Here is a 20,759-nt window from a genome sequence, read left to right on the forward strand (position 1 = left end):
GATGTGGTGCCATATTGATGTATGCCTTTCACATACTTCTTACATACAACCTATAACAAATTATGAAACAAAGAATGCTTAATCAAATAATGTATTTACAATATTACTGAAATATTAAATATACTACACTCCTCCCTGCAAAGCAATGAACTCAACTCAACATAGAATGCATCTCAACTCAAATATGTAATATATTGCTCTCTAGACATTTATATACTTACACAATATACTGCACAATACAACTACTATATTGACATCCAGAGCATGGCCAATTTTTAATTGACCTATTCGGGCCTAAGAATTAATCGCAGTGGAGGATTTCTTACCTGTGGGATAACTCTTCCAGGGCCATGCAAGTCATTCCCATGGATGGAGAAGCACTGCTCTTGGCATCTTCTGGATGTGTTGGCATTGCTAACAGTGTATGGCAAGCTGCTCGATCTGCTGATCTATCCCAGGCCACAAGACATAGCTTCAAGCCAATGCATTCATTATGACCATGATTAGTTGTAGCTCCTCCAACACTTTAGCTCTCAACTTGGATGCTACAAGAGCTCTCAACCCCCACATAAGGTAACCCCTCCCCCTGCCCCCATCAAGGGCAAGCTCATCCTGGCAGTGGTAAAAATGAGGACACTGGAATGCCCAGTGCACATTCCAGCCATTTTGGGTTGTCTTGTAGAGTTGAGACAGTGTGGGGTCTATTCTGGTTTCCCTTTGGATGATATCTGCTGTAATAGGGAGACTTTTGATTTGCATTAGAGCAAATACTTCAAGAAGAACGTCCTACTTCATAAATTTTTCAAGCACTTCCTTTTCCAAGGGTAAATTCATCAGAATTTCCATGATTAGTTGCCCTCTTGAATTCGATCTTGTAACTGTGTGCTCCAAGAAACAGAGCCCATCTCTGCATTTGTGCTGTTGCTGTTGGTGGAATACCCTTCTGTGGATTGGAAATAGACACTAGGGTTGATGGTCGGTAATGAGGGTAAACTCTCCCATACAAGTACTGGCTGAAACAATTTGCGGTCCAAACCAAACACAAGGCATCTCTGTCAGTCTGTGCGTAATTTTTCTCTGCAGCAGAAAGAGAACATGACGCAAAGGCCACTGGGCATTCACTTCCGTCACTCATAACTTGTAACATGAGTGCACCTGTACCATAAGGCTCAGGCATACTGAATGATGTGATCATAACGTGTTAGTAGAGTGTCTGATGTCACCATTTCCTTTGCCTTTTGGAAAGCCACCTCACATCTCCATTGCCATTCCTTCCTAATCGGTAGTATTGAGTTCAAGAGATGGAGCACAGTAGCCAGGTTTGGAAGGAACCTGTTTTTGTAATTGACAAATCCTAAAAATGACCACAACTGTGACCACAAATATCCTTTGACCTTAAGGCATCCACTACTGCTTGAATTTTCTCAGCACACTTCTGTAATCCTTGTGCATCAATGGGGTGACCATAGTAAGTGATGCTTGGTTTAAAGAACTCACACTTTTTGTATTATGCTCTGATCGCATAATCTTCTGATTCTTTTAACAGTGTTTTGCACCACTAGGTTCAAGAACAGTTACTACCCCTCAACCATCAGGCTCTTGAACAAAAGGAGATAACTACACTCACTTTCCCATCCATTGAGATGTTTCCACAACTAATGATCTCACTTTAAGGACTTTTTATCTTGTTATCTCATGTTCTCTTTATTTATTGCTATTTATTCATATTTACATTTGCACAGTTTGTTGCCTTCTGCACTCTGGTTGATCTTTCAATGATCCTGTTATAGTTACTATTCCATAGATTTGCTGAACTTACCCATGGGAAATTGAATCTCAGGGTTGTATTTGGTGACATATACTGTATGTACTTTGATAATAAAATTTACTTTGAACTTTTAGTTTTAGAGATATTCCTTGTCATCCTCACATGATGTCATGCAGGTAATAGTGAGTGCCTATGCAATCTTCCAGCACCAGGCCCATAGCTTTCTGCCTGAACGTAGGTGCAGATGCTACTCCAGTAATAAGCCCATTGTAACGATAAAGCCCTTTGTGAGTGTTTATGGTGAGAAACACTTTGGACTCTTCTTCTGGCTCCATCTGTAGGTAGGTTCACCTTGCTGAAGTATTTTCCTCCAGGAAGGTTTGCAAAGATATCCTCTATCCTGGGCAGAAGGTATTGATCTACTTTCAGTGCTTAATTGATAGTTACCTTAAAACAGATCCTGTCACACCCATCTTTCTTGGCTATGGGGACCACCGGTGTTACTCATGGACTCCTCTTAACCTTGAAAACAACCCCTTCAGCCTCTCTGTGAGCTAGCTCACTGGCTACTTTGGCCTTGGTGGATGGTCTTCCTGTTTCTACCATATACAAGCCAAATGCAGCTTGTAGTTGTTGTATTACACTGTTACAATGTCATTCCCACAAGTTATCTTTTCTACAGTATAGCTTCAAGTTTCAGTTTAGTATCTTTGAAATGGCATTCGGTAAAAACTCAAAGAAGAAGAAGAAGAAATGGCATTCAAATTAATTTGTTTAAATAACTGAAACAGCCGATCTGGTGTCCATTTTAATTAATTTGCTGTAAGCCATATTGCCGTCTATTGTTCATTTTCACATTATAAATCTCAAAGCTATCCAGTCCAGTGCCACACTCATCATTATCAGATTTTCCATCAACAGCATACGGATTAGTGCTTTTTTAGAAACTGCAACTTGCCTTTAATCTTTTTCTCTTCCCTGTGTATCTCACTAACTACTTTATCATGGATGGTATAAGAAACTAGACGGGATTTGTAAAACTTGGGTGTGGCATTTTCACTTAACACTATTTTACCCCTGATGTAGTTGAGTTTTCCAATGTCATCCGTGAACACTGCTGTAACATCATCTAGTACTGTTATAAACATGGGTTATGCCCCAAAAAAATGGCTGAAGTCTCTTAGCACTTTAGTGCAAGGGTGATTATTAGGCAAGTCAAAAGATCAAACTTACAAGAATTAGTGAAAAATGGTGAAAAGAAAAAGATATCTACAAGAAAATACGATTATTGGAGGGGCGGAGCAAAGTGATGATGGCACTAAACGGCGACTCCTTCGCTTGCATCTTCGGAAACAGCTCTATTTCCATCTTTGATATCTTTCTTTTTCCCTTGTCAAGGTTATTTTGAAGACCCTGACCTGGAGCTACACTCTGACCGGGTCTTTGCAGGAATGGGACCCGCTCTCAGGGCCTCACGACTGGCTGCTTTTTGATATTCCAAGGACGCAGCCTGCAAGACAAGCATGCTTCCAGGGTGCCGGATTTTTGTGGCTCTGGAGATGGGCTGTTTCTAGGCCAGTGCCCCTGACTGAGGCATCACGGGAGAACACAGAACATTGGGAGCAGCGGGTTAGCTGCTGAGGGTTGTGTGTCCAGAGAGCTGTGCCTTAGAAACATAGAAAACCTACAGCACAGTACAGGCCCTTCGACCCTCAAAGTTGCACTGAACATGTCCCTACCTTAGAAATTACTAGGCTTACCCATAGCCCTCTATTTTTCTAAGCTACATGTACCTATCCAAAAGTCTCTTAAAAGACCCTATCGTATCCGCCTCCACCACCGTTGCCGGCAGCCCATTCCACACATTCACCACTCTCTGAGCAAAAAACTTACCCTAACATATCCTCTGTACTTACTCCCCAGCACCTTAAACTTGTGCCCTCTCATGTTAGCCATTTCAGCCCTGGGAAAAAACCTCTGACTATCCACACGATCAATGCCTCTCATCATCTTATACACCTCTATCAGGTCACCTCTCATCCTCCGTCGCTCCTAGGAGAAAAGGCCTTCTGGGGCCAACTCTTTGGATGCAGAGCCGGAAAAAGTGACGCAACAGATTTTTAACATCATAAATCAGCAAGTTGTTTTTCTATGTCTCCACTCTCACTGTGAAACGGGGACACCTCTTTTTTCCTTATTAGGGAGAGAGAGAGAGCTTGTGGTATGTCGAATTACCGGGAGAACGAGTAGTCTTTGGGGTACTTCAAGTCCAAAACATTGCGGTTGCCTTCCTTACCACAAATTGAACCTGGAAGTTAACTTTCAGGGAATCTTGCATAAAGACTTCCAAGTCCCTCTGCACCTCAGTTTTTTTGTATTTTCTCTCCATTTAGAAAAGAGTCAACCCTTTCATTTCTTCTACCAAAGTGCATGACCACACACTTTCCGATACTGTATTCCATCTGCCACTTCTTTGCCTATTCTCCTAATCTGTCTAAGTCCTCCTGCAGCTTCTCTACTTCCTCACAACTACCTGCCCTAATCTACCTTCATATTGTCTGCAAACTTTACAGCAAAAGCCATCAATTCCATCATCCAAATCATTGACATATAACATAAAAAGAAGCAGACCTAACACAGACTCCATAGAAACCATAGAAACTACAGCACAGAAACAGGCCTTTTGGCCCTTCTTGGCTGTGCCGAACCATTTTCTGCCTAGTCCCACTGACCTGCACACGGACCATATCCCTCCATACACCTCTCATCCATGTATCTGTCCAATTTATTCTTAAATGTTAAAAAAGAACCTGCATTTACCACCTCATCTGGCAGCTCATTCCATACTCCCACCACTCTATGTGTGAAGAAGCCCCCCCTAATTTTCCCTTTAAACTTTTCCCCCTTCACCCTTAACCCATGTCCTCTGGTTTTTTTCTCCCCTTGCCTCAGTGGAAAAAGCCTGCTTGCATTCACTCTATCTATACCCATCATAATTTTATATACCTCTATCAAATCTCCCCTCATTCTTCTACGCTCCAGGGAATAAAGTCCTAACCTATTCAACCTTTCTCTGTAACTGAGTTTCTCAAGTCCCGGCAACATCCTTGTAAACCTTCTCTGCACTCTTTCAACCTTATTTATATCCTTCCAGTAATTTGGTGACCAAAACTGAACACAATACTCCAGATTCGGCCTCACCAATGCCTTAGACAACCTCATCATAACATTCCAGCTCTTATACTCAATACTTGGATTAATAAAGGCCAATGTACCAAAAGCTCTCTTTATGACCCTATCTACCTGTGACGCCACTTTTAGGGAATTTTGTATCTGTATTCCCAGATCCCTCTGTTCCACTGCACTCCTCAGTGCCTTACCATTAACCCTGTATGTTCTACCTTGATTTGTCCTTCCAACGTGCAATACCTCACACTTGTCTGTATTAAACTCCATCTGCCATTTTTCAGCCCATTTTTCCAGCTGGTCCAAGTCCCTCTGCAGGCTCTGAAGACCTTCCTCACTGTCTACTACACCTCCAATCTTTGTATCATCAGCAAATTTGCTGATTCAATTTACCACATTATCATCCAGATCATTGATATAGATGACAAATAACAATGGACCCAGCACTGATCCCTGTAGCACACCACTAGTCACAGGCCTCCACTCGGAGAAGCAATTCTCTACTACCACTCTTTGGCTCCTTCCATTGAGCCAATGTCTAATTCAATTTACTACCTCTCCATGTATACCTAGTGACTGAATTTTCCTAACTAACCTCCCATGCGGGACATTGTCAAAGGCCTTACTGAAGTCCATGTAGACAATATCCACTGCCTTCCCTTCATCCACTTTCCTGGTAACCTCCTTGAAAAACTCCAATAGATTGGTCAGACATGACCTGCCATGCACAAAGCCATGTTGACTCTCCCTAATAAGTCCCTGTCTATCCAAATGCTTGTAGATTCCGTCTCTTAGTACTCCCTCCAATAACTTACCTACTACCGACGTCAAATTTACTGGCCTATAATTTCCCGGATTACTTGTCGATCCTTTTTCAAACAACGGAACAACATGAGCCACTCTCCAATCCTCTGGCACCTCACCTGTAGACAGCGACATTTTAAATATTTCTGCCAGGGCCCCTGCAATTTCAACACTAGTCTCCTTCACGGTCCAAGGGAACACCCCGTCAGGTCCCGGGGATTTATCCACTTTAATTTTCCTCAAGACAGCAAGGACCTCCTCCTTTTCGATCTGTACAATTTCCATGATCTCACTACTTGTTTCCCTTAATTCCATAGACTTCATGCCAGTTTCCTTAGTAAATATAGACGCAAAAAACCTATTTAAGATCTCCCCCATTTCCTTTGGTTCAGCACATAGCCGACCACTCTGATCTTAAGGAGGACCAATTTAATCCCTTACAATCCTTTTGCTCTTAATATACCTGTAAAAGATCTTTGGATTATCCTTCACTTTGACTGCCAAGGCAACTTCATGTCTTCTTTTAGCCCTCCTGACTTCTTTCTTAAGTATTTTCTTGCACTTCTTATACTCCTCAAGCACCTTATTTACTCCCTGCTTCCTATACATGTCATACAACTCACTCTTCTTCTTTATCAGAGTTGCAATATCCCTTGAGAACCAAGGTTCCTTATTCCTATTCACTTTGCCTTTAATCCTGACAGGAACATACAAATTCTGCACTCTCAAAATTTCTCCTTTGAAGGCTTCCTGCCTGCCGATTACATCCTTGCCAGAGAACAACCTGTCCCAATCCACGCTTTTTAGATCCTTTCTCATTTCTTCAAATTTGGCCTTCTTCCAGTTAAGAACATCAACCCTAGGACCAGATCTATCCTTGTCCATGATCAAGTTGAAACTAATGGTGTTATGATCACTGGAACCAAAGTGTTCCCCTACACACACTTCCGTCACTTGTCCTAACTCGTTTCCTAACAGGAGATCCAATATTGCATCCCCTCTAGTTGGTCCCGCTATATATTGATATAGAAAACTTTCCTGAACACATTTTACAAACTCTAAAACATCTAGACCCCTAACAGTATGGGAATCCCAATCAATATATGGAAAATTAAAATCCCCTACCACCACAACTTTATGTTTCCTACAGTTGCCTGCTATCTCTCTGCAGATTTGCTCTTCCAAGTCTCGTTGACTATTGGGTGGTCTGTAATACAATCCCACTAATGTGGCCATACCTTTCCTGTTTCTCAGCTCCACCCATAAGGACTCAGTAGACAAGCCCTCTAATCTGTCCTGCCTGAGCACTGCTGTAATATTTTCCCTAACAAGCAATGCTACTCCCCCACCTTTCATTCCTCTGCCTCAATCACATCTGAAACATCGGAACCCTGGAATATTAAGCTGCCAGTCCTGCCCGTCCTGTAGCCAAGTTTCACTAATTGCTGTAACGTCATAATTCCATGTGTCAATCCACACCCTCAACTCATCCGCCTTCCCCGCAATACTCCTAGCATTGAAATACATACACCTCAGAAGATTTTTACTACCACTCACAACCTTTCTATTTGCGGATTTGCTTGAACTTTTAACATCATTTATTTTCACCCCAGCCACACTGTCAGCTCTGGCTCTCTGGTTCCCATCCCCCTGCAAATCTAGTTTAAAGCCTTCCCAATAGCACTAACAAACCTCCCTGAAAGGATATTGGTCCCCCTGTAGTTCAAGTGTAACCCATCTCTCTTGTACAGGTCCCACCTGCCCCAGAAGAGGTCCCAATGATCCTGAAATCTGAAACCCTGCCCCCTACACCAGTTCCTCAGCCACTTGTTCATTCTCCAGAGCATCGTATTCCTACCATCACTGGCACCTAGCACAGGTAGCAATCCTGAGATTACCACCCTCGAGGTCCTGCTTTTCAACTTCCTACCAAGCTCTCTATACTCACTCTCCAGGACCTCCTCACTCTTCCTTGCTATGTCATTGGTACCGATGTGCACCATGACATCTGGCTGATCACTCTCCCACTTCAGAATGTCATGCAATCGATCAGCGACATCCTTGACCCTGGCACCCGGGAGGCAACAAACCATCCTGGATTCTCTGTCACGACCACAGAACCTCCTATCTGCACCTCTAACTATCGAGTCCCCTATCACTACCGCTCTCCTCTTTTTCCACCCTCCCTTCTGCACTGCAGAACCAGACTCAGTGCCAGAGATCCGACTACTGCAGCTTGTCCCAGGTAAGTCATCCCCCCCAACAGTATCCAATGCGGTATACTCGTTGAGGGGAATGGTCACAGGGGAACCCTGCTCTGCCTGCCCTTTCCTCTTCCCTCGCCTGACAGTGACCCAATTTCCTGTCCTCTGCTCCTTTGGCGTAACTACCTCCCTGTAGCTATTATCTATAATCTCCTCATTCTCCCGAATGATCCGCAGGTCATCCAGCTCCTGCTCCAGTTCCCTAACGCGATTTGTTAGGAGGTGCAGCTGGATGCACTTCTTGCAGGTGTCGTTGTCAGGGACACCGACGTCTCCCTGACTTCCCACATCCTGCAAGAGGAGCATTCCAACATCCTGCCAGGCATTCTCTCTACTCTAAACAATCTGAACAAAAAAAACTTACTGGAACCTACCCTGGCCTCTGCCTGTTCTCGCCGAAGCCTGTTGAGCCAAAGCCAGTCCACTCCGATGATGTCTGCTACAACGATGGCCGCTACTGTAGAACACTACTTGCAACCGGCAGCCAACCGGAAGACTCCCTCTAATCCAAATCTTTGTCTCCTGCCAATCAGCTGCTGCTTTATCCATGCTAGAATTTTTTCTGTAATACCATGGGCTTGAAACTTATTAAGCAGCCTCATGTGTGGCACTTTGTCAAAGAGCTTCTGAAAGTCCAAGCACACAACTACACTGTTTAGATTAGATTGTGAGGACACTCAGTCCTCGTTTACTGTCATTTAGAAATGCATGTATTAAAAAATGATACAATATTCCTCCAGAATGATATCACAAATAAAAGGACAAACCAAGACTAAAACTGACAAAACCACATAATTATAACATATAGTTACAACAGTGCAAAGCAATACCATAATTTGATAAAGATCAGACCATGGGCACGGTAAGAAAAAGTCTGAAAGTCCCGACTGACCTATCATCTCACACAGGTGGCAGAAGGGAGAAACTCTCCCTGCCATGAACCTCCAAGCGCCGACAACCTGCCGTTGCATTGGAAGCACCCGACCGCAGTCGACTCTGAGTCCGTTCGAAAACTTCAAGCCTCTGACCAGCCCCTCCAATACAGCCTCTCCGAGCACCATCCTCTGCCGAGCGCTTTGACCCCGCCCTGACCACCGAGCAACAAGCAAAGCCGAGGACTTGGGTCCTTCTCCTCCAGAGATTCCGGACCACACAGTAGCAGCGGCAGCGAAGCGGGCATTTCAGAAGTTTCTCCAGATGTTCCTCCGTGCTCTCACGTCCGTCTCCATCAAATCAGGATTGTGCATGGCACCCTACTTGACAAATAACAGACATCACCACCGGAGTGGTTGCTGCGAGCTGTGTCGCGCCGCCATCTTCTCCTCCCGTCTCCTGCTGCTTGTTATTTCTTCAAAGAATTTCAACAGATTTGTCAGGCCTTTTCCAGGCCTCCACGAGCCCTTCTGAGTCATCTCTTCTGCAGCCTGGTGGACTGTTGGCAAAAACCCTTCTGTCCTTCCAGGCCTTCAAGGTCTGACACTCTTGCCCCTTCTCTGGGTGCGGGACTTCATAAGTCACTGGGCTCAGCTTTCTCACTACTGTAAGCAGGACTTGCCACTTAGTAAGGATCTTACTAAGGGATGATGGTCAGAATACCAGGGACCTTTGCACCGGTTCAAATTCTCCCTGGTGGGGCTGCTGACCATACCATGGCTTCTGGGCATTTAAAAAATGAGACAGTAAAATATAAAGATAATTGTGAGGCTGAATACTTTTTCAAGGCTCTGTACATCATCCAGTTATCTGTTGTGCAATCAAACATATCTATCTTTCTGATGTAGCCAGTCATTTCTATTCTTGAAAAATTATTATTATCACCCAGTACTCACTGTTTATTAACCCGTGACTATACCCATTGCTTGTCAATTTTGTCCATTTACTGTACATTGTGGGATTGTGTCTCTGGCTGCTGTTTCAATTGATACAGCGATTTCAACTGCTCTTTTAAATGTGAGTTGTACTTCAGCGAGGAAGTTTCTGTATGTTTTCTTGTAAGATTCCTCAAACTAAAGGATCTCTCAGTGCATCATTAAACCCATCACTGAACTGATAAAGTTTGGACAATTTCTTCAATTCAGCCACATAACCTGAAATGGACTTTCCTTCCTTTTGATTCCACTTATGAAACCCAAAGAGTTCAGCAATCAACAATGGTTTTGGTTCTAAATGTTCCTGCATTATGTTCATGATAGCAACAAAGCTAATTTTGGCTGGTTTGGTTGGAGCAAACTTCCAAGCAAACTATGCTTTTCCACCTATTACACTCAGCAACACTGGCACTCGTTTCTTATTGGCTAATCCATTTGCTTTAAAATACTGATCAATTCATTCAGTATACAGGTCTTGTGGTAAGCCGCCCCCAACCCTTTGTTCTCATAAATGAGTATTACAACCAGGGAATTTGATCAATTTAACTGAGAATTTTTATTTGTGATTTTTCCACTTTTCTACATTAACAAATTGGGTGAGTTGGTAAGGTTACACCCGAGGAAAGTTAGCATAATAATTACAGAGGGATGAATACTTTTACTGCCTCACAATTTTGGTTTTTAATTTTTAGTAGATTACTGATAGGTTTTGGAAATCTTCTTTTGATTTGATAAGATGTATAATGTTTTGTAGATTGGCTCAAAAATCCTACTTCAATATATTTTAAACTTTAAAAATGAGACAGTAAAATATAAAGATAATTGTGAGGGCTGAATACTCCCTGTAGATAACCAGACATCCCACCTCTCCTGGAGGTTCCGTGTGTCTCCCACATATGAATAGAGAGAGAGTGAGAGAGTGTGAGTGAGTGTGAGTTGTGGCAGAGTGTTCCAAAAAAAGAAAATATAAAAAGTACATCACCCCGGACTACCCTAAAGTGTACCCCTGCCTAATAGGGGTCAAAATAATGAGTGTTGCTTGCTGTACTGTTTGCAACAGTGACTTTTCTATTGCCCATGGTGGGTTAAGACCGTAAAAGACATGTTGAGGTGAGTTTAACAGGTGTTATTCGTTGATTAGCATAGCTAATGTTATTTAAACTAGCTGGCCAGCTGCTAAGGAGCTACTCTATTGCAGATATTCCACCTCTCCCGTAAATTGATGGTGCTACCTCCCTGAAATGAGTTTTTGCAGGGTGGGATGTCTTGATAATATAAGTACATATTTTAATGTTACTTATTCTGCATAAGACAATATAATACCTCCCTGAAATGAGTTTTTGCAGGGTGGGATTTCTGGATTTAAGCCGCTGTTGATGAAAATTTAACGGGGAAACACCGCTGTTGATGAACATTTAACGGGGAAACACCGCTGTTGATGAACATTTAAAGGATTTAAGCCGCTGTTGCTGAACATTTAACGGGGGAAACACCGCTGCGGCCGCGGCCAATCTGCCCTTTAACCCCAAACAACCGGAAGTTCTTTCCGAGCGGCTCCAGATTCAAACGGTTGCTGCGGAGACGCTTCCGCTTTTCAATAGCGGCGGGGAGTACAGTACGAGGGACATGGATTCCGACATTGAGCGGTTGAAGCATCGTTATCTCGGTAGTAGAGAGCTGGACGGCGGAACAGGCGTTTCCTCTGGCAGCGCACCGGAGCGGCGGTACAGATCGCGGTTCCGGACCTGTGAGGGTCGGGTGAGCAAAAGTTGTGAGGGCCGGGGGAGAGGGCGAAGGGGCAGGCCGAGCTCGGTAATCCGGGAGCTGGTGGGGGGGATCGGGAAGGGTAGGAGTGTAGGGATTCCGGGAGAGGGGGGGTTGGAGTGTAGGGATTCCGGGGGAGTGGGGGGGTCGGAGTGTATGGATTCCGGGGGAGGAGGGGGTAGGAGTGTATGATTTCCAGGGGAGGGGGGTAGGAGTGTAGGGATTCCGAGGGGGGGGTAGGGGGTAGGAGTGTAGGGATTCCGGGGGAGGTGGGGTAGGGGGTAGGAGTGTAGGGATTCCGGGGGAGGGGGGGGTAGGACTGTAGGGATTCCGGGGGGGGGGGGTTGGAGTGTATGGATTCCGGGGGAGGAGGGGGTAGGAGTGTATGGATTCCAGGGGAGGGGGGTTAGGAGTGTAGGGATTCCGGGGAGGGGGGTAGGGGGTAGGAGTGTAGGGATTCCGGGGGAGGGGGGGTAGGGGGTAGGAGTGTAGGGATTCCGGGGGGGGGGTTGGAGTGTAGGGATTCCGGGGGGGGGGGTTGGAGTGTAGGGATTCCGGGGGGGGGTTGGAGTGTAGAGATTCCGGGGGAGGGGGGGTAGGGGGTAGGAGTGTAGGGATTCCGGGGGAGGTGGGATAGGAGTGTAGGGAGTCTGGGGGAGGGGGGTTTGGAGTGTAGGGATTCCGGGGGGGGGGGGTTGGAGTGTATGGATTCCGGAGGGGGGGGTTGGAGTGTATGGATTTCGGAGGCGGGCAGGTTAGATTGTATGGATTCCGGGGGAGGGGGGGTCGGAGTGTATGGATTCCGGGGGAGGAGGGGTAGGAGTGTATGGATTCCAGGGGAGAGGGGGTAGGAGTGTAGGGATTCTGGAGGAAGGGGGGTAGGAGTGTAGGGATTCCGGGGGAGGGAGGTTAGGAGCATAGGGATTCCGGGGGAGGGGGGATAGGAGTGTATGGATTCTGGGGGAGGGGGGGTAGGAGTGTAGGGATTCCGGAGGACAGGGGGGTAGGAGTGTACGGATTCCGGGGGAGGTGGGTAGGAGTGTAGGGATTCTGGGGGGGGGTAGGAGTGTAGGGATTCCGGGGGAGGTGGGATAGGAGTGTAGGGAGTCTGGGGGAGGGGGGGTAGGAGTGTAGGGATTCCGGAGGACAGGGGGGTAGGAGTGTACGGATTCCGGGGGAGGTGGGTAGGAGTGTAGGGATTCTGGCGGGGGGGTAGGAGTGTAGGGATTCCGGGGGAGGTGGGATAGGAGTGTAGGGAGTCTGGGGGAGGGGGGGTAGGAGTGTAGGGATTCTGGGGAGGGGGGTAAGAGTGTAGGGATTCTGGGGGGGTGGGGTGTAGGGATTCTGGGGGAGGGAGGGTAAGAGTGTAGGGATTCTGGGGGGGCGTAGGAGTTTAGGGATTCCGGGGAAGGGGGGTAAGAGTGTAGGGATTCTGGGGGGGGGGTGAAAGGAGTGTCAGGAGTCGGTGGGGGGGAGGATTGTCGGGATTCCGGGGGGGAGGAGTGTAGGGATTTTAGGGGGGGAAGGAGTGTAGGGAATTTGGGAGGGGGGAAATCGGGAAGGGGAGTGTGGAATTTGGTGGGGAATTCCAGGAGATGGGCTTGGGGGAGTGCAGAAGATGGGGAGTGGGGCAGGACAAACAGAGTTGAGGGGAGAAGCGGTGGGAGATGGTGGAGCTGAGGGGCTCTGTGGGGGGTGTTGAATCGGGAAGACGAGGAGCCCAGTATGATGGATGGGGGGCTTAGTGCGAGTCAGACAGGGATGGGTAATCTGAGAGCTGGGGGATAGCCAGGTATAGGAGGAGTTGGGCATGGAGGGAAACTGGGAGATGTGGGAGCGCAGGGTGGAGAGAAATCTGGGTAAAAGGGGGTGCCGGGCATGTGGGTGGGGCAGTCTGGGAGAAGGGATGACCCAGATATGGGGTGGGGAATCTGAGAGAGTGGAGGGGGTTAATTTTGGGAGATTGAGGTTGCAGGGTTTAGAGGGGATTTTGGAAGATTGGAGAAGCCAGGTGTAGGGGGGATTTTGGGAGTTTGAAGGAAGTGAGCATTGGGGGGGGGTGGAAATCTGGGAGATGGTGGGGAACTGGTTGTGGGGGAATTGTGGCAGATGGGAGAGTTATGGGGGGAATCTGACAGATGGGTGGGGAGATGGGCATGGGGGTGGAATCTGGCAGATGAGGGGAGACTGGCATGGGAGGGGGAGGAAACTGAGGTTGGTGGAGCCAGTGTGTGGGAATTGAGAAATTGGAGCTATGTGTAGGAGGGAATCTGGAATTCTGTGGGCATCTGGCCATGTGGGGTGGGGGGGGTTCATCCGGTACTTGGTGTGAATGAAGCAGGGCATGGGGGATTCAGGGGAATGGGGGGAATCAGAGATGGGTGGAGTTGGGCGGCGGGAACTGTTGTGAGGAATCTGGGAGTTGGTGGGGAATCAAGTATTGGGTGTGTGGTGGTTGTGGGGATTCCAGGGATAGTGGCACTTCAACACAGTTGGGAAAGAGACTTGCTGTTGTGTTTCTACCATCTGATTTTAGTCTGGATGTCTGGATACTTGGAGATCCAAAAGTTTGGACAAGATTTTGTTTAAAAAATAATGGCACACACTTTTTGATGTGAAAATTCTCCAGCAACTTATACCAAGGAAATAACTCAACATGAATTGTGCATTGCCCTGTGTTTTTTGATGGATTTCAGACATTCTAACATTCACTTTGCCCAAATAGTATCTAACATTAGTCATGTCAGAATTTCACAATCACAGAATTTACTCATTGTTATTTAATTCAACACACAAAGTACAGACGAAATTTATGGTTTAGAGGTATAAGTAAAAAAATTGCTTGAAATAGTAGTGGTTGACAAAGGGATCACCAGGATATTGGGCTAGGTTTCTGTCAGATAATAGCAGAACTGGAGAGGGGTGTCTGTTAAATGACCAAAATTTTTGGTTTGTGATCAAAGTTCGAAGTAAATTTATTATCAAAGTGCATATATGTCACCATATACAACCCTGAGATTCATTTTCTTCTGGGCATACTCAATAAATTCAATAACCATAAAAGAATCAATGAAAGACCACAGCAACAGGTCTGTGTGACTAAGCAAAGCTCCAGTGCCACATTTAAGTTTGTCGACGACATCACTGTCATTGGCTGAATCAACAGTGGTGACGAATCAGCATAACAGAGGGAGAAACCTGGCTGAGTGATGCCGCGACAACCTCTTACTCAATGCCAGTAAGACCTAGGAGCTGATTATTGACCAGGAGGAAGAAACCAGAGGTCGATGAGCTAGTCCTCATTGGGGGATCAGAGGTGGAAAGTGTCAGCAACTTTAAATTGCTTGGTGCTATCATTTCAGAGGATCTGTCCTGAGTCCTTGAAAGTGAGTCCATATGTTGTGGGAACAGGTAATTGACAGGACGAGTGAAGTTGAACCTTTCTGGTTCAAGAGCTTGATGGCTAAGTGGTAATAACTGTTCCCAAGCCTGGTGATGTGAGTCCTGTCAACAGGTTGAGAGAAGTGATTCGATGGGGTAGTGGAAACTAATTAGCAAAATGATTAGAGAGCTTGGGCAGATGGAATGGAAGAAGGCAATAGTAATGAGGTAGCAATCATTCAGGGTAAAAAGTTAAAGGATGAATAAAGTGGATTTCTTAGATCCTCAGGCACCGTAGTCCTCAGCCCTTGTTTGTATTTTCCAAAGCCAAATGTAGAATTTTGTATCAGTAGCATCATACACTGAATGTCGTTTGACATGTGCGCACATGTCCAGAAGCCTCTATGTATCGATAAGTTCGGTGCATGGATATCCAAGCAATGGTTTTGTCTCACTCTCTTCCAGAGAAGAATCTTTGAACAACCGGTTCAAGTATACTTAAACTTATTGCTCAGCAGATTATAAATGAAATACTTGAATTTTGAGTACATCTGAGTTAATTAAATTTTCATGCAACAAGTATCCACTACTTGCATAGAGTTGTCCATTCCTCTATGACTTGCTGTTTATTTACATGTTGAAGCTGTAATATTTAATGTGTTGACGTTGCTTGATTTTATTTTCTTACAACCAAAAGAGTAGTCTAGCACTTTAGAGTTATCATAGATTGTTCCTATTAAAGAAAAATGATTTAAAAAATTTGACAATAATAATCCTTGATGTAATCAAGCATAAGCTTGAATGTCAAGCTAATAATTGAGTTTTATTTGTTCAAGATACTGGAATTTACCAAAAAAAATTTGAAATTCTCTTGTTGGTGTGTTACCATACTTACGAAACCAGTCACTTGTTAAATTAAAATTAAAATGTTCTAATAAGAAAATGCATCTTAAGTATCCTAGGAAGTTTTAACTTGCCCTTGTAATTTTCAGCAATTTAGCACAGTATAAGTGTGTCCAGTATTTTGCATGTAATGTACTTTGTGCAGTGAGCTTTACACATTTTGATTGCTGGATATCTGACTCAAGATTCATTTTTATCTTTAGGATACGGTAATAAATATCAGCGAACATAATTCAAATATCAAATCATCGCTTGAAGGTATGATTATAAGTTTCTTACTGTTCTGTTAGGTGAAAATAGTAACTGGGCAATTTGAAAAATTGTAGGATGCTCTGGTAATCAATGTATTTTTATAATAGTGTCTGAATGTTTGAAAACTCTTGTATACTTGAGCTTTAGGGAGCATTCGTATGAATCTGAAAACAGAATTGGAATGCAGGTTGGGCATCTGGAAAAATATTCATTCAACATTATAGTTTGCAAATGACAGTAATATTGGTGGAGTTGTGGGTAGTGTAGGGGGTTGTCAAGGATACACCTGACTATAGATCAGTTACAAATATGGCAGAAAAATGGTAGATGGAGTTTAATGCAAGTGTGAAGTTTTGTACTTTGGGAGGTCAAATGTAAGGAGAAGGTATGCAGTTAATGGCAAGACCCTTAACAGTATTGATATACAGAGGGATCTTTGTGTTCAAGTCCGTAGCTACCTGTAAATAGTCACTCAAGTAGATGGGGGTGGTAAATAAGGCATAGAGCATATTTGTCTTCATTGGTTGAGGCATTGAGTGTAAGCGTAAGAGAAGTCATGCTGCAGCTATGTGATACTTTAATTTAGCCACACGTGGAATGTTGTGTACAATTCTACTCATCCCATTACAGAAGGATGAGGCTTTGGAAGTGATTTATTTTATTTGTTTGTTTACTTCTGGGCGTACAATGCAGAATAGGCCCTTCCGGTCCTATGAGCCATGCTGCCCAGCAATTCCCTCATTTTAATCGTAGCCTAATCATGGGACAATTTACAATGACCAATTAACCTACTTCTCTTGTCCCTAGTGATGACACAAAGATCATTGCAGAGGCTCAGCAATCTCCTCCCTCGCTTTCCACTGTAGCCTGGGGTATATCTCATCCAGTCCCGGTGGCTTATCTAACTTAATGCCTTTCAAAAGCTCCAGCAGATCTTCTTTCTTAATGTCTGTATGCTCAAGCGTTTCAGTCTGCTGTAAGTCATCCCCATAATTCCCAAGGTCTTCTTCCATGGTGAATACTGAAGCAAAGTATTCATTAAGTACCTCCACTACCTCCTCTGACTCCATGCACACGTTTCCACTATCACACCTGATTGGTCCTCTTCTCACACAGATCAACCTCTTGCTCTTCACATACTTACAGAATGCCTTGGGGTTTTCCCTAATCCTGCTCACTAAGGCCTTCTCATGGTCCCTTCTGGCTCTCCTAATTCCATTCCTAAGCTCTTCCTAGCAACCTTGTAATTTTCTAGAGCTCTAACAGTACCTAGTTTCTTGAACCTTTCATAAGACTTTCTTTTCTTCTTAACTAGATTTTCTACATCCTTTGTAAACCATGGTTCTTTAACTCTACCATCCTTTCCCAGCCTCAGTGGAACACACCTATGCAGAGCACCATGCAAATGTTCCCTGAACATTTGCCACATTTCTGCTGTGCATTTCCCTGAGAACATCTACTCCCAATTTATGCTCCCAGGTTCCTGCCCAATAGATAATATTTCCCCCCACCCCAATTAAATGTTTTCCAAATTGTCTGCTCTTATCTCTCTCCAGCGCTATGGTGAAGGAGATAGAGTTCTGGTCACTACCTCCAAAATGCTCTCCCATTGAGAGATCCAACACCTGACCAGGTTCATTTCCCAATACTGGATCAAATACAACCTCTCCTCTCATTGGCTTATCTACATATTGCGTCAGGAAACCTTCCTGAACACACCTAACAAACTCCACCCCATCTAAACCCCTTGCGCTAAGGAGATGCCATTCAATATTAGCAAAGTTTAAAATCTCCCATCACAACAACTTTTGATGTCCTTAACTAATCAAAACCTATCAACCTGTGTTTTAAATGCACCTAATGACTTTGCCTCTACAGCTGTCTGTGGCAATGAATTCCACAGATTCCTTACCCTGTGGCAAAAGAAATTCTGCCTCACCCCTGTTGTAATGGTACCTTCTTCTGTTTTGCAGCTCTGACCTTTGGCCCAAGACTGACCCACCCACCACTGAAAATTTCCAGCTTTCCAGCTCATTCTATATAAGCTTTACAATATTTGATAGGTCTCAATGAGAACCCCTCCCCACCATTTCTTCTGATCTCCAGGGATTACAGGCCTAGAACCATCAAACACTTTCATAAGTTTAACCTTCATTCCTGGGATAATTCTTGTAAACCTGTTGTGGACCCTCTCCAATGCCAGCACCTCCTTTTTTTTATGTATGGGGCCCATACTCCAAATGTAGTCTGACCAATGCCTTATAAAGTTACATCCACAACAAGCTGAGGAACTCAGCAGGTCGGGCAGCATCAGTGGAAAAGATTAGTCGACGTTTCGGGCCGGAACCCTTCGTCAGGACTGTAGGGGGAAGGGGCAGAGGCCCTATAAAGAAGGTGGGGGGAGGGTGGGAAGGAGAAGGCTGGTAGGTTCCTTATAAAGTTTCTGCACTACATCCTTGTTTTTATTGTCTAGTCCTCTGGAAATGAATACTGACATGGATTTGCCTTCCTTACTGCCAACTCAAACTGCAAGTTAACCTTTAAGCCCAATTTATACTTCTGCGTCAAGTGTACGACGTAGGTACTGTGTACCCTACGCTGTAGGGTGGTGTGCACCTCCCCAAAAAAGTAACTTGCGCGTCGTGGCGACGCAGACCGCAACAACTGTGATTGGTCTGCTTGCATCGCATTTCCTCCTACGCATTTCCGGTTGCTTTTCTCCGCCATGTCTGTACACTGATGCAAAATAAATGGTTGGAGATGATGAACCAAATTGTCAAATCTACCTGCCAACATCTGAAAATATTTGAAATGCCTTTCCTCGTCCATGTCTCTCACGAAGAAACTCAGCACAGTGGCATAGAAATCCCACCACCAACTAGCGTTTTGGTGGTGAATTGCAGAGCGACGCAGACACAACTACGCATGCTCCCTATGGCGTAGGGGTACGCAAAAGTATAAATCAGGCCTACAGCATAGCCCGTATGCACAAGTATAAATCAGCCTTTAGGGAATCCTGTGCGAGGACTCCCAAGTCCCTTTGTATCTCTGATTTCTGAATTCACTACTCTTTTAGAAAATAGTATGTGCATTTATTCTGTACCAAAGTGCATGACCATACACTGTATTCTATCTGCAACTTCTTTGTCCATTCCCCTAATCTAAGTCCTTTTGCAGACTCCCTGTTTCCTCAACATTACCTGCTGCTCCACCTATCTGCGTATCATCTACACACTCGGCCACAAGGCCATTAATTCCATCATCCAGGTTATTAACATATAATGTGAAAATCAGCAGACCCAACACAGACCCCTGTGGAACACCACTAGTCATTGGCAACCATCCAGAAAAGGCCCTATTTATTCCCACTCTTTGCCAGTCAGCCAATCTAATGTCCATGTTAGTATCTTTCTGCAATACCATGGGATTTTGTTAGCCGCCTTATGTGTGTCAAAGGCCTTCTGAAAATCCAAGCAAAGAGCTTCCACTGGCACTCCTTTTTCTATACTCCTATTATTTCTTCAGAGAATTCCAACAGATTTATCCGGCAAGATTTCTCCTTAATGAAACTATGTTGATCCTTTTATTCTATAGTGTGCCTCCATGTACCCCAAAACCTCATCCTTAATAATGGACTCTAATGTCTTCCCAATTGCTGAAGTCAGGCTAACTGGAAAATAATTTCCTGTATTTGCCTTCCTTCCTTCCTTCTTAAAGAGTGAAGTGATATTTGCGATTTTCCAGTCTTCTGGAACCATTCCAAAATCTAGAGATTCTTGAAAGATCACTACTATTGCCTTCAGACTCTTCAGCTACCTCTTTCAGAACCCTGAGGTGTAAGTCCTATCTGTCCAGGTGACTTGCCTACCTTTACACCTTTCAGCTTCCCAAGCACTTTCTGTTTAGTAATAGTGACAACACTCGCTTCTACCCCCAACACTCTTGAATTTCTGGCATGATGTGGATGTCTTCGACAGTGAAGACTGACTCGATATACTTACTCAGTTTGTCTGCCATTTATTTGTCCCCCATTACCACTTCTCCAGCATCATTTCCAGTGATGGATGTCCATGCTTTCCTCTTTTTCACTCTTTACACATCTGAAAAAAACTTAAGTTATCTACTTTTATATTAATATCAAGCTTACCTTCATATTTTATTTTTTTCTTATTGCTTTTTTAGTTGCCTTTTTGTTTCCCATTAATTTTTGCTATATTGTATACCATCTCTCACTTTTACACTGTTTTTGCTCCCCTTATCAGCCACTGTTGCCTCATCCTTTAGCATGCTTCTTTGGGATGAATTGATCCTGCGTCTTTCAAATTACTGCCAGAAACACCAGATATTGCTGCTCTATTGTCATCCCTGATTTCTTCCAATCAACTTTGGCCAGCTCCGCTTTCGTGCCTGTGCAGTTGCTTTACTCAACTGTGATACCAACTTTAGCTTCTCCGTCTCAAACTGCAGGGTAAATTGTATCATATTATGATCACTGCCTCCTAACAGTTCATAGCTTAAGCTCTCTAATGAAATCTGATTCATTACATAACACCTTTCCCCTAGAGGGCT

The 20,759-nt window shown here is 44.5% G+C and overlaps 1 protein-coding gene across 2 annotated transcripts in view; it reads left to right on the plus strand.

Annotated features, from left to right (window-relative positions):
- Nucleotides 1–11,475: 11,475 nt before the first annotated feature.
- LOC134349555 (coiled-coil domain-containing protein 138-like) overlaps nt 11,476–20,759 on the plus strand; it is a 66,345-nt gene continuing 57,061 nt past the window's right edge. For both annotated transcript variants that reach the window (XM_063054060.1, XM_063054062.1), the window contains exons 1-2: nt 11,476–11,648; nt 16,142–16,196. In XM_063054060.1, coding sequence (XP_062910130.1) covers nt 11,517–11,648; nt 16,142–16,196 — 187 coding nt within the window. In that variant the 5' untranslated portion in view covers nt 11,476–11,516. The remainder of the gene's footprint in view (nt 11,649–16,141; nt 16,197–20,759) is intronic.

This window comes from Mobula hypostoma, chromosome 7, assembly GCF_963921235.1.
Source record: "Mobula hypostoma chromosome 7, sMobHyp1.1, whole genome shotgun sequence".
NCBI lineage: Eukaryota > Metazoa > Chordata > Chondrichthyes > Myliobatiformes > Myliobatidae > Mobula > Mobula hypostoma.